The sequence below is a fragment of the Myotis nattereri genome (assembly GCF_964212035.1).
Source record: "Myotis nattereri genome assembly, chromosome: 2".
NCBI classification, from domain to species: Eukaryota; Metazoa; Chordata; class Mammalia; order Chiroptera; family Vespertilionidae; genus Myotis; species Myotis nattereri.
Genome location: NC_138076.1, coordinates 119,445,052 through 119,459,865, shown reverse-complemented (window position 1 = coordinate 119,459,865; position 14,814 = coordinate 119,445,052). Strand labels below are relative to the sequence as shown.

General features: G+C 48.4%; 1 protein-coding gene across 1 annotated transcript in view; it reads left to right on the top strand.

The window, feature by feature from the left end:
• CACNA1C (calcium voltage-gated channel subunit alpha1 C) overlaps positions 1-14,814 on the top strand; it is a 224,941-nt gene that overhangs the window by 94,906 nt on the left and 115,221 nt on the right. Inside the window, exons 9-11 of the mRNA XM_081083633.1 lie at positions 1,351-1,377; positions 5,307-5,467; positions 6,914-7,139. Coding sequence (XP_080939759.1) covers positions 1,351-1,377; positions 5,307-5,467; positions 6,914-7,139 — 414 coding nt within the window. The remainder of the gene's footprint in view (positions 1-1,350; positions 1,378-5,306; positions 5,468-6,913; positions 7,140-14,814) is intronic.

Genomic DNA, 14,814 nt, shown 5'->3' with positions numbered 1-14,814 from the left:
GTCTTTGGAGGCGGGAAAAGGTTATTAGCTAACGGTTCAGAGCAGTAAAGGCACTTGGCTCAGATTCTCAGTGCCCCAGAGATATAATTATCTCATGCTCGATGGCTTTGCCACCTGCCACATCTTCTGCTTTAATTTTTTTTAAATAAAAAACAATGAGAGGGGTTGTTTTCTTGCTATGCAACAGAGCTTGCTTTGTGCTGAGCTGGATGACACAGGCTTGCAGCAGTCGCCTCTCAAGTCCCTGCTCCTGTTTTCTCTTGGCATCTCTTTGTCTCTACTGTTCTCTCCATCCCTTTTGCCACCTCTAACTTGGATTTTTGTATCTCTCTGTGCATTCACCTGCAAGCTCTCCAGTGTTTACTCCCTGACACCAAGCCTTTCTGACTCATTGCCTTCAAGTTTCTGTCTCAAGTTCTCTCTCTCTCTCTCTCTCTCTCTCTCTCTCTCTCTCTCTCTCTCTCTCTCTCCATATATTTATCTCCCTTCCTTCCTCTCTTCTTCCCTCTCTCTTCTCCCATCCTGCCTCCGTCCAGATCTCCTGGACTCTCCTATGTGAACTAGGTGGTCTCAGGGCCTCCTTGAAGGTTCACCTTTCAGTGGACCCGCCCCATACAGTGACCCTTCGAATCATCCAGCAGCACACCTGCCCGGTGCTCCTGCCCAGAGTCCCCCAGGGCTTCCGGGCTGCACCTGGCTGCCAGCATGCTGGCTTTCTCCTCGGGACCCATGGCTTCCTTCAGGCCCAGGTTTCTGCCCTCACCAGGACTGTAGTGCCTTTCAGTGCCCAGCTGGCTCTTGTGCTCATCTTCACTTCAAAGCCAGCGTTGGCCAGGCTCCTGTTCAGAGGGCAGTGGAGTCTCCCCGATGTGTTTCTGCCACGGTCTCTGGCTGGTGAGACCCTCCACCTGCTGGAGAGACCTCCCTGTCCTGTATGGCCCTTCCCAAGGCGCCTCCCTGTCCTGTACGGCTCTTCCCAAGGTGCCTCCCTGTCCTCTATGGCACTTCTCAAGGTGCAGCTTCCTAACACGCTGCCTAACCTGACCTCACGGAACCTCATCGTAGATGCTGGTGATCTGAGAGCACGGGCTGTCCTGCTCCACTCAGAAGACACTGGATTTGTAGACTTGTCAGTGGGACAGGCTTCAGTCTCCACATTCAAACACACAAGCACACCAGAAGATGCTGACAAATAGGTTCTCTCTTCAGAGTTGTTCTAAGTCACATCACACATCCATCGGGTGCCCACAAATAGTCAGCAGGGGACATCGACTTCCCTGGCATGGCTGAACACCTTTGAAATGGAAGGGAACATATGTCACCTGCTAACGTCCCCCTTTTCTCTTTCAGCCACCGGATCTCCAAGTCAAAGTTCAGGTAAGTGCAGGACATGCTGCTCTTCCTTCCCTCTGCCCGCCAGCTCCATCCAGTGCCCTTCCAGGAGGGGGAAGAGTGAGGGGGAACTGCCCTCTTTTGTATGGCTAGAAAGAAGAGGTTTGGGGGTTATAGCAAGCAAATAATCCAGGGGTTAATACGTGTTGAATTATCTTTATCCATCAGTCTTTTGGGCAGCACCATCCCAAGGCGGCTGTGAGGCCTAGTGTGCCCCCTCGCTTATAAGATGAAGTCCAGTTAAAATCACTGCCACGTGGTTGTTTGCTGCTGCTCTGATGCTTCATGTCCATGGGCCACAGTGAGATATGAGCGTAAGGGTTTGGGAAGCACACAGGATCACCACGCGGCTGGGCTCCGAACTTTCCACAGGGGCTAAGGTCTTCAGCCCCACCTGACTTTCCAGTCTCACCTTCCTCACTCCCCTGCACATACCCTTTGTTCCAACCCATGGAACTTGCATTTACTGGAATGTTCCCTGTCCTCTCGTACATCAGGGCCTTTGCCTGGAGCCTCTCTTCTACCTGATTCACTGTGTCCCCATGTCTTTATTTGGAGAACTCAGGCTTTTGTTAAGAGCCTCAAATGTCACAAACTGCAAAAATGTCTGCAAACCCCTCAGGGGAAGTTATCCACCTCCCTCCATTCCCATAGTGCTTTGCTCATAACTCTATCACAGCACTTACCATACTACACACCAGTTATTGGCTCACATGACTGTTGCCTTCAGTAGGTTCTGCATGCTCCAGAGGTATTACTTCCAGAGAGTATAGCTGAGTACCAGCCCAGTGGTAGGCTGTTCGCACATGTGTATACTAAGGTTTCCACTACAGATGCTAGAAAAATGTGTCCACATTTTCTGGTGTCTGATTGTGGCAGCCAAGACTGAATGGAAGAATATAGGAGAAGGGCAAGGAAATACAGGGCGAAAATGGAGAGAGAACTTTTGCAACTCAGAAGTAACCTTGTAGACAGTGAAGAGCCCGTTTTACTCAAAAAACAAAATCTCTAAAATTTGAGTTTTAAAAAAATCAAAGCATTCCTGATCATTTACTCAGTTTAGCAATGACAAATAATGGAAGTTGAGCTTAAAAACTGGCCTACTCTATTTGCAAAACTGAATATACAAAGTTACAGTTTATTTAAAAGAAATATTAGAGCAGAGCTTTTAGGAAAAATTCTGCAAATTAATGACTTATAATATTAGAATTAGTTACAACAAGGAACGTTGCAACATTTGGGGCTTCCTGTTCAGAAGAGGATTTAAACAGTGATGGAACAAATGATTCAGAAAGTCTTATGCAACTTGAAGGGATTAATCAGATAACCTGTTAGAGCTTCCAGATCTCCACTTTATAGAGTTCTGAAGTGGTTCCCATGGAGTTTCTAGAATTTTGGAGGACTATCTGCCCCGTGTTCAGTGAAATGTGCCTCCAATGTTCCCTTTACTTCTTCTGTCCCATAAGCAACAAGGCACCCATATTTGCCCCCATCTCTAATAGTCTATTTTTAAGTTACTTAGATATAAAATAATTAAATTTAATGACTTTCTGTGTTGCTTGTTCTCAGTTCTGTAGCCACTAGAAAGAGCCTGAAGTGTCCATCATTTTGACATTGTCTAATGTTCTAGATGACTGTCAAAAATTATGTGCCAAGCAAACTCTCAGGAGCACGGCCCTCTCCTGACACCCTCCCTCTTCCCTGGGTCTCAAGAGCCCCGAGGCCCAAAGCCTGTCTCCAAGGAGCTTGTCTCCAGCCTGTAAGAGTTCGTGAAATGGACGGCATGTACTGTGAGTCTGCAACAAAGTGCAAGACTATCCCATCCCCTAATTGGAGATACATGCAGTGCCAGATAACTGGGAAGGCATTTCCTCTGGGAACCATTTCTGGCTCCTCTGTGACTGTCTAGGATGCCCGTGTATGTGCTCTGCTGACCCACCTTGGCACTGATCATGCTCTGCGATTGCTTGCTGAGTGGTCTGTACACCACGTGGGTTTTATGCAGACAGAGGCTACGTCTATAGTGCTAACTGTTGAATATCTAGTACCTGGCCCACATAGGAGTTCAGTAAGTACTTCTTAAATATATAAATAAACAATGATGCTGACAATGAGTTCTAAGCCTGCGAAGACTAGAAAAGTACTCCAGGGAGAAGCTGGGATGGATAGGACATAGAAGGGGAGGGTCTGACGGGGGGGGAGGGGGGGGACAGTCCATGTAGAAAGGCAAGCACAGGGCCCATATTGGGAAGAGGTAGGAGGATCTGAGGTGAGTGAGCAGAAATTTCCTAGGGGAAGCAGTGGAGTAGAAGTGGATTAGACACAGTCATATCTATCCTTCTCTCCCAGGTCTACATGGGAAAGTTCTATTTCTAGAGAAAATGACTTTCCCAGTTAGTGTGAAGGGAACTAAACAACAGGCACATTTCTCCTCCCTGTTTTATCATTTAATTTCTATATCCTCCATGCATATGTAAACACAAATAAATTCACACATCCTAATAAACCATTGCATTTATTATACAGTAGGAAGCGTTGCCAGGAAACCAGTTGTCAAGCAAAGCTATATTTTGAAGAGTGGGAGGTGTATAATTATCTTTAAATACTTTCTCGGGGTAGTAATTACCCGACCCCCACCCCAGCTCAAATCCATGTGACTCTCGTGAATGGCTGTGCAGGGAAACAGCACGACTTAGGGATACCACCTGTCCATGACAGCCTCTCCTTCAGGGGTTCGAGCAGAGCAGTTCCAGACCCGTGGACAGGCCTGACCATGTCACCCCCACAGCCACTAACCACAAACCCCAGGGAAAGAGGAGCTTAATCTAAGTTCTCGGCATAAACTGACTTCGAGTCGGCTCCTAACACGTAAAAGAAAGCAAACTTGATTCCTTTGGACCAAGCATCAGTGACTTCTGTAAATGGCACTGTATCTAAAACATTTTTTGAAACTACAGTGTAAGCTATTTAAGATCCGATATGACTCTGTCCTGAAAATTCATTTCTTATGAAAAAAATTGTTACCAAATTTCTCTATAATATTAATAACCACAATAATGGAAGAATCAGAGTCCTGCCCAGGCGAGAAAGACTCTGTCCCGAGGTCTGGCCACCTCCAAAAGTTGCAGCTCACTAAGGACCAACCACCTGGGACTCAGTCCCCTTCCTTTACCCTCTGTTCACTCTCATATCCTCACGCTTACCTGGGGTGGTAAGTGCATCTGGAAACTATAATTTTCTGACCCGAGGCATTTCTTCTCTGTGTAGTGACTTTTCCTTAGGGAGCAGGTAAGTGTCCCCCACAAAGGTGTGGTGCTCACTGAGAGGGCATTCCAGCACCCACAGTGATAATAGCGGCCAGATCAGAACACGACCCAGTGAACCCTCCCTGCTCTTCCCTCCCTGCTCTACAAGCCAAAAAACCAGGTTCTCCTTGTGGTTCTGAGGAAACCATACCCTTCCCAGATGTACGTCCCACTTCTCTAATCTTGTTGCACCAGGGTTTGGTAAGGGGATTATCCAGGGACAGTAGGTAGAAGTAATCTGGGATGCATGAAGGGATCATAAACAGCAGACGTCTCCCTCCCTGGAAACATAGAGTAAAGATGTTCATGGACATTACTCCACGATTCTGCTCTATTTCTCACCTGCCTTCTTTATTAGCCAAACCATCTTCATTTCTCCCCATCAGAGTTACACATCCAGCTGCATATTTTCTCTGCATTGCAAGGATGAAATTCGGGGTGTGTTTTAAACATGCCACCATAGAATTACGAGATGTGACTTGTTTTGCTTGGGTTCATCTAGCATAGTGGTTCTCGGTCATGCTTACACAGTAGAATCATGTGGGGAAATCTGAATTTCATAGCCACCTCTCTCCCACCCTTCTCTCCTCAACCCCCACCCCTTTCCAGTCGCTACTGGCGCCGGTGGAATCGGTTCTGCAGAAGGAAGTGTCGTGCCGCAGTCAAGTCCAATGTCTTCTACTGGCTCGTGATTTTCCTGGTGTTCCTCAACACGCTCACCATTGCCTCGGAGCATTACAACCAGCCGCACTGGCTCACAGAAGTCCAAGGTGAGAGGCAGCCCCTGGCGCCATCCTGGTTTACTCTGGCACAAGCATGTCAAACTCAAAGGCTAACACGGGCCAAATAAACAAGGCATGCGGCCCTCGGGCTGAGAGTTTGACATGCTTGAGTCCCAGGGAGTGAGCTGTCACACGCAGAAGGTGGACGGGAAAGCATCCATGGTTGCGGCTCTTGGCAGGTGCCATGCTTGGGACACCAAGGGCCTGGCAGCTCGAAAGCCCCACAATAAAATGCACACCTCGTCGTAAACAAGCTGGCTCACCTGGCTGGGTCCATGCCATCTGCCTGCCCCAATAGTCATTCTTGGGCCCAGGTGACATGGACACGTGCTGTACCTAGTTTGCTCTCTCAGACCCTTGGCTGCCGACTTCCCAGAATGGGTTTTCAATCCTTTAGCTTTCCTGTTGCCTCCAGGTATACGTGGCGGTAAGTCCAGGTGGGCTGCAGACGTGAGGATGAGGTGAGCAAAAAAGCAGGGGGTAGGGCAGCAGTGGCCTGAACACGGGGAGCCTCCTCGGCGGGTAGTTAGTGCCCAGGCCCTTCCCTGAAGCGACCCCTTGGAGAGGCCCTCACTGGCCAGTGCCTCAGCACCACCCCAGGCATCAGGCAGACACAGGGGTGCATTCTAGACTCAGGTGGCCTAGCTTCGCCTCTTGGCTTATTGGTTTTGGTGGAGTACTCATCTCTCTGAGCCTCACTTCTTACATCTGGAAAATGGGCAATAATACTTGGAAAATTCCAAAGATAATTGTGGCTCGGTGGTTAGAGCATCACCCCATGCAATGAAGGATCGCAGGTTTGATATCTGGTCAGGGGCAGGTATCTGGGTTGCAGGTTGGATCCCCAACCCCAGTCATAGCATGTGTGGGAGGCAACCAATCAATCTGTCTCTCTCACAATGATGTTTCTCTGTCTTTCTCCCCCCACACTGCCCCCTTCCTTCCCTTCCACTCTCTATAAAAATCAATGGAAAAATATCCTCAGGTATAGATTAACAAAAATAAATGAATGAATGAATGAATGAATGAATGAATGAATAAATAAATAAATAAATAAATAAATAAATAAATAAATAAAATTGCACACTGTTCTGAGTAGTATGGTGAAGCCTCACACTGTTTGAGTGTGATGTACAGGAAAAACAGTGAATATAGGGTTCAGTACTATCTCTGGTTTCAGGCATCCAATGGGAGTCTTAGACTATATCTCCTATGGATAAGGGAGATTGCTGTACTTGATAAATGGATACCTCTGCCCATTGATTTGGCCCTACTTGTTCTGCTTTGGTAGCTGTGGATGGGAGAGGTGTCCTGGCTGGGAAGGGAGAATTAGTTTTTTTCAGTGCTGATTATTACTGTGTTTTCTTTCTCCTCCTCCCCGTGTTCCCTCCTCTCACACCTGTTTGGATCCCATCCCACCCCTGAACCTGCCAGACACGGCCAACAAGGCGCTCCTGGCCCTGTTCACTGCGGAGATGCTGCTGAAGATGTACAGCCTGGGCCTGCAGGCCTACTTCGTGTCCCTCTTCAACCGCTTCGACTGCTTCATTGTGTGCGGGGGCATCCTGGAGACCATCCTGGTGGAGACCAAGGTCATGTCCCCCTTGGGCATCTCTGTGCTGAGATGTGTTCGGCTCCTGAGGATATTTAAAATCACCAGGTATTGCCCTCCTCACGGGACTCGGGGAGATGTTGGCCCGGAGGGCAGGGAGGCAGAAAGGCCTGGGCGGGAGAGCAGCTGCTGTTCCCGGAGGGGTCCGGGGTCCGGCAGCTCCATCAGGGAGGGAGCTTTGATTCAGTTACATGCGTATCACTTAGAAGTCCCTTTGACTGCTAGTACCAGAGACTCAGCTCAGTGCTGTAAGCAAATTAGGGATTTGCTCAGCCACATAAAGGAAGCCCCGGTGGCTTTGAGATGGCAGCAGGACCCCGTCTCCTGGTCGCTTTGCCAGCCTTAGGCCTGCCTTCCACCCCAAGGTCGCAAGGCGGCTCTTGGAGACTGAGCCTTCCTGTTGGAATTTGAGGCAAGCAGGAGCGGAACAACGGGGACACCCACCCCACTGAGCCAGCTGTCCCGGGAAATCTCCCCACACCTCTGTTCTCATGACCCCCCCAGCTGTGAGAGACAGAAACGCGGCCTAGCAGGTGCAGGCTTGGCTCCGAGGTCCCTTAGCTGAAGAAGGGCCATGGATATTGTGCCACAGAGGGCTTTCATCCCTCCTTCCTCATGCTCGCCCCTCTGTCCGTCTGTCCATCTGCCAGGCTCAGCAGTGATTCCCATGCAGAGGACAGGCCGGGCAGGGCTCGGGAGTGGGAAGCATATTCTAGAACAATCATTTTCAACTGCGTTTTGACCCGTTTGGAATGATGAAATCAGTTTATTGGATCACAACCATCATTTTAAACAGCTTTCTTGAGATGTAATTAACATACGAATAAATTCACCCCTTTATACAATTCATTTTTATATGTATTCAGAGCGTTGCAACCATCAGCACTGTCTGGTTTTAGACCATTTTCATCACCCCTAAAAGAGACCCCAGGCCCATTCCTCATTCCCCACCCCCCTCCCAGTAGCAACACTAACTGACTTTCTATCCCTTAGATCTGCCCACTGTGAGCATTGACCTGTGTGGACGCAGGCCGTGCATGGTGTTTAGCTTCTTTCACTTGGCATGATGGTCTCCAGGTTCCCCCACTTGGTAGGATGGATAACACTCCATTCCTTTCTTGGCTGAATAACGTCCCATTGTATGGATATGTACCCCATTTGTGTATTCATTCCTCACTTGGTGGACATTTGGTTTATATCTGCCTTTTGGCTACTATGAATAATGCAGCTATGAATAACTGATGTTCTAGTTTTTGGTATGGATGTGTTTCCATTTCTCTTGGATATGTGCTTAGCAGTGGACTATTCAGGTCATTTAGAAACTGTGTTTAAGGTTTTGAGGAAACACCAAACTGTTTTTCCAGAAAGTAGGCCATTTTACATTCCCATCAGTGACGTATAAAGGTTCCAATTTCTCCACATTCTCGCTTTTCATGAAAGAGCAAAATAGAGCAAGGAAGCATCAGAAGGCCTCACATGAACGCATGCATTTGTCATCAAAATCTTTGAGATATACATCTGAGTTGTGGTATAATATGTATTTCTCACTGTGGGTTGTGGTCAGCCCATGTCAGAAGCACCTGGAAGGAAGCAAGCCCCTCTCCTGAAGAATCTGCTGTGGGGTCTGACAGCAGGAGCGCAGAGGCCATCATCGGGATTGTGTTAGACTCGCAGTGATGGCAAACCTTTTGAGCTTGGTGTGTCAGCATTTTGAAAAACCCTAACTTAACTCTGGTGCCGTGTCACATATAGAAATTTTTTGATATTTGCAACCACAGTAAAACAAAGACATATTTTAGATATTTATTTTATATATTTAAATGCCATTTAACAAAGAAAAATCAATCAACAAAATGAGTTCGCGTGTCAGAGGTTCGCCATCACTGTGTTAGAGGAAGGGGGTGGGTGGGTAGCTCCCATTCAGGGCCCTGGAGTTAGGCAGATCCTGCTCAGAGTGTTCTGAACGTGACTGAGTGAGTCAGCGGGGCCCATAAAACATCCCTAGGTTCTCAGCAAGCACCTCGCACGCCTTGCTCCTATGGTGTTGTCGGGGGTCATATGGGAAAAGGATTTAAGGTGTTCACTTCAGGCAGAAGAGTGCCAGGCCAAGGAGACACACCCGGAGCATTTATTATTAATCTAATTGTAATTGTTACTATCAGAGAACACGGCCTACACATACACACTCTCTTACCTGTGTTTCTCTACCATGTAATACTGTGACAAGCCTGGTGGGGGACCTGGGAATAGGAGGGGAAGGTTTAGTACCAGACAATAGACTTAAAGTGTATGCAGAATTGAAATCCCCAAGTTTGACACTCCTGAGCAACAAACCCCTCCCCCCTCAAAAAAAAGAGCTCTTTATGATATGAATGTCCTAAATATCTTGGCATTTCAGAAAATTCTTGGTTTAGAATAAAAGTAGCAGAAATATAGTAACAATCATAGTTAACGTGCATCAAGGCTGGCTCTGTGCCAGGCAGTGTGATTGAGTTCAAGTGCATTTGCTCCACTAATCCTCACAATGACCTGTCAGAGCGGGTGAGGATACACCACTATGATCATTATTCCCATTTTGCAGATGAGAAAACTGTGGCTTAGGGTTAAGTCACTTTCCCAAGGCCACACAAACTGCTCAGGGGCAAAGCTGGGCCTGTGCACCCGAGGGTCATGGGTTCAATGCCCGGTCAAGGGCAGGTACCTGAGTTGCAGGTTCTTTCCCTGCTCCCCGTCAGAACCTGTGCGGGAGGCAACCAATTGAAGTGTCTCTCTCACATCAATGTTTCTCTTCTCTCCCTCTTTCTCTCTTTCTCTTTCCCCCCTTCCTCCCTCCCTTCCACTTTTTCTAAAAATCAATGGGAAAAAATATCCTCAAGTGAAGATTAACAAAACCAAAAAAAAAGGCACCTCTGTGTGCCTGGCTTCTGGTTCTGTGCAGCTCATGACCATAAACTCAGAGGTGACGGCTAAACTGTCTTGTTGTCTGTGTCCCTGAGACAGAACTTAAGGGACTTAGCATACTGATACTTGCCAGATAATTGCGGATTTTATTTTCTCCTCCTGGGGTATGGTGATAGCTATTTTTAATTTGCAGTTTCTAGAACCTCTTAAATAATTCTCAACGTCCATGTGTTTGGGAGTCTTGTTTTTGTTTTTTTGTTTTAATTCCTATATGAAAGAATTTTGCTTTTAGATATCGTCATAGCATCTTGAAGAGATTTAACATTCATTCTATTTTTAATCAATGATTTATCTATTTATAATCTGGAACTATTGCCAAGAAATTATTTTTTAACTCTGTCTTTATTGGAGAGCCTCCCATAGTCCCTCCATGAGAAAGATTAGTGTTATTTTCAGATCTCTATAAACCCTGTAAACAGAATAATTTCATTATCTAATTGGAAGCTTTGGCAAAAGCCATCATCTTCCTGTTTTCCAGTCTCCAAACTCTCTGGGGGCTTTTGGAAAACAACAAAAAGACTAACTATGCAGGGGAATCCCATGCTCCCTCTGAACCTTGTCCCCAATACACTCCAGAGACCAAGAAAATGCCTACGACATGGCCTGGGGTGGGCACTGGGCCTTGAGGCGGGTCATCTGTGCATGGTCCTGCCACCAAACACGATTCTGTTAAAATCTCTCGGAGAATACTTTGTGATGTCTCACTACTGGTTTCACAGTGTGTTCTGAACCAGTGATTGCGATTCTCATACTTAGTTGAACTTTTTGGAGGTCTCATTAAGGACCCGCCTCTAGAGATTTTGACCAGCCAGTGGACAGTTCGGTGCTGGTGGTCCAGTGACCTCGCTTTGAGAAACACTGGCCTAATTTTCTGCTGCTGTCCTTTGTCCACTTTTTGCCTAAAAGGTGAACCTTTGTATGTAATTGGAAACCTTGATTTCTCCCCCCCCGCTTACCTAAGGATATGCTTTTTATTGATTTTAGAGAGAAAGGGAGGGAGAGAGAAACATTGATGTGAGAGAAAAACATCAATTGGTTGCCTCCATCCATTACTTGTATCTCCGTCCCTCTCCTGCCCTGAGTCTGTCCCCGGCTGGAGTCCTGTGGAATTCTCCCTTCTCTCCAATGACAGAACGTGGCCTGAGCCTTGTTTGAACTGGAACTTTCATCTAGTGACCCTTTTCTTCAAATAGCTCAGGGCTGGGACCTTTTCATTCTAGGTACAGAGCAGAGCATCGCGCTTGCTCTAAGGGAAAGACCTTCACAGTAACAGTACCAATAGCTTTGGGTGCTTTGCAAACGCTCTACCCTACCTCCCCTGTCTCAGACAGGGCCGTAATTAAATTTGTCCTGAGAAGTAAAAAAAAAAAAAAAACAGAAAGAAAGAAAAAGAAAACCTCCTTGTGTTGGTGGCAATGATCTATTGCTGGTGGCATGCTTATAAAGCAAATGTCAGTGAGTAGTGTGGGCTTCTGTACACCATCCTAAGAATGGGAGGGAGAGGCAGGCAAGGGGGAAAGGATTCAGTCATGTGAGGAAACCTGGGGAAGCAGGTTCATCGGTGAGGAGCTCGGCCTTGCCCGTGCCTCTCCTGCACCAGCCACAGGGACATCAGGACTCAAACCAGGAGCAGGCTCAGAGCAGGAGAGGGACGGAGGTACAAGTACCCCTGAACAGATGGTGACAACTTAAACCCAGGGAGGCACAGGGGAGGTAACAAAAGTGAAGCCGGGGTTGGCAGGTGAGAGAATTCAGGTAATGAAGAAACTGGTCAGGTCAAAAGCCCTGAGGTGCACCTGCTTTAAGGAGAAGGCAGTGGGCTGGGGATGACGGGGGATGGGTGGGCAAAGACACACTTGGAGGCAGTGACTCAGAGCCCCCGAAGGACTGAAAAGAAAAGTTGACCCCAAGGGATGACTGTGCAGATGGAGTGTCTGAGGATGGGGTGGCGTGTGCTTCGGGGCTGCATCCCGCGACCTGGATGTGGACACAGGTGTGCGGTGCTCTGCAGGGAGGGCGCTGAGTTCTCCGGGGCTCCTCTCCGGGGTCCGGGACATTCACACTTGGTTCTGCAGCTGCTTGCTTTTCTCCAAAGCTCTTTCTTTTGGGGGGTGTGAGTGTGTATTTCATAGTTTTAATGAATTAGGATAAAAGCCTCGGTTGATTGCTAGTATGCCATTAACCTCTCTAGTTCACCACCAGCTAATGTTCCTCCGAGACCCATGCATCGCCAGACCTCAGGCCATGGCTGTAATGGCCATCAAGAGCCAGACTGACGCTAAGGAGAGTGCCTGAGGAGCTGGAAGGGCTGCCCACCACTTTGCCTAAATGGTATTTCATGCCACCCTACCCAGAGGCTGCCCGGCCCCTCCATATCTCATCGGTATTAATGATGAGGAGACCCCCACACCATACCTGCTATCAGCTCAGGCACGTCTGGCCCCAACTCCGCCTCTCCTCTGAGCCCTGGGTGTCCTTTGCCACAGCGCCTCGTTAGCAATCTCCTTGTCTTAATCTTAGTGTCCCCACGTGCACATGAGGGACAGACAGGCTTCTGTCCAACACGCTGGGTACCCTCATGATGTTTGAAGGAACAAAAGTGCAGGTGGCAGCCTAGTGCGGGCGGCCCCCACCCTGCCTGGGTTGAATGGGAAGCAACAGGGGTTTGAAGGCAAACAGCACAAACTACCATGATCTCCATTTGTCTCAACTTCATCTTACCTGTGTGACCGGCTGACAACGCAGTGTCTGTTCAGCCAGGCGTTTTTCGTGAGGAGGGCGGTGGCGTCAGTGAACCTGGCTGCAGTTTGGCTCTGAAACAAAGGCTGCCTCGTGCCCTCAAGCCCGCGGCCTTTGGTTTGCATGGAGTTCTTCCCAAAGGGAATCCCATGTTCTCAGAGCTCTGGAGATCCTGTGCCAAGGGTCTCAACACCATAGCCACCCAATTTTCTATAGGGCAAATGGGCACATAATAGCTCTTTTCTTTCTTTGTTTGTTTTTATATTGAGGTATCATGACATATAACATTATATTACTTCCAGGTGGGCCACAGAATGATCTTTTGTTGTCTATATAGTAGTCCCCTTATCCACGGATTCTTTGTTTGAGTTGCCTGAGGTCAAACACAGTCTGAAAATATTAAATGGAAAATTCCAGAAATAAGCAGTTCATAGGTTTTAAATTGCACACTGTTTTGAGGACAGTGATAAAATCTCGTGCAGTCCCGCTCTGTCCCAACTGGTACGTGAGTCATCCCTTAATCCGGCTCTGTACACACTCCGTGCCGCTGATCAGTCACCGTCTTAGTTATCAGATCAGCTGGTCACAGGATCGCAGTGCTTGTGTTCAAGCAACCCTGATGTTACTTAATAATGACCCCAGGCACAAGAGTAGTGATGCTGGCAATTTAGAAATGCCCCAGAGAAGATGTAAAGGGTACTTATGCATAGAAAAAGCAGCATATATGGGGCTCGGTGCCATCTGTGGTTTCAGGCATCCACCGGGGTCTTGAAATGTATCCTCCCATGGATGGGGGGACTGCTATATTGTGAAATGATCACCACAGTAAGTCTAGTTGACATCTTTCACCACAAATAATTACCAAAAATATCTTTTGTGATAAGAGGATATTTAAGATTTAACTCTCTTGGCAACTTTCAAATGAGCAATCCAGTATTATTAATTACTAGAGGCCCAATGCACAAAAGTTTGTGCACTCGGCGGGGGGGGGGGGGGGGGGGCGGGGCGGGGGGTGGTCCCTCAGCCCGGCCTGTGCCCTCTCACAGTCTGGGACCCCTCGGGGGATGCTCACCTGCTGGCTTAGGCCTGCTTCCTGGGGGATCGGGTCTAAACTAGCAATCAGACATCCCTCTGTCAGCCTGGCAGCCCTCGGGGGATGTCCACTTGCTAGTGGGGAGCAGGCCTAAGCTGCAGTTGGACATCCTTAGTGCTGCTAAGGAGGCGGGAGAGGCTCCCACCACCACCACTGTACTGGCAGCCATCAGCCTGGCTTGTGGCTGAGCAGAGCTCCCCCTGTGGGAGCGCACTGACTACCAGGGGGCAACTCCTGCATTGAACGTCTGCCCCCTGGTGGTCAGTATGTGTCATAGTGACCAGTCATTCCCAGTCGTTCTGCTGTTAGGGTCAATTTGCACATTACCCTTTTATTATATAGGATAGAGGCCTGGTGCACAGGTGGGGGCCGGCTGGTTTTCCCTGAAGGGTGTCCCGGATCAGGGTGGGGGTCCCGCTGGGTTGCCTAGCCAGCCTGGGTGAGGGACTGAGGGCTGTTTTCAGGCTGGCCACTCCCCCTTCAGGGTTGGGGTCCCCACTGGGGTGCCTGGCCAGCCTGGGTGAGGGGCTGATGGCTGTTTTCAGGCTGGCCACGCCCCCTGGCAACCCAAGCTCCCAGCCTCTCCTTATTTTCTTTTCTTTTTTTCTTTTTTGGCGGGCTGGAAGCAGGTATCTGGGAATTATTTATCTTCTATAATTGAAACTTTGTAGTCTTGAGCGGAGCCCAGGGCTGGCCAGGGCAGGCAGGAAGCTTGGCTTCCTCCATTGCCAGGAGCAACCCAAGCCCCCTGCTCACTCCAGCTCCATGGCTGTTGCCATCTTAGTTGGGTTAATTTGCATACTGGCTCCTGATTAGCTGGTGGGCGTGGCTTGTGGGTATAGCAGAGTGGCAGAGTGATGGTTAATTTGCATCTTTCTCTTTTATTAGTGTAGATAGTTGCCATTCTGTAGATTGCATAGCCATGACCAA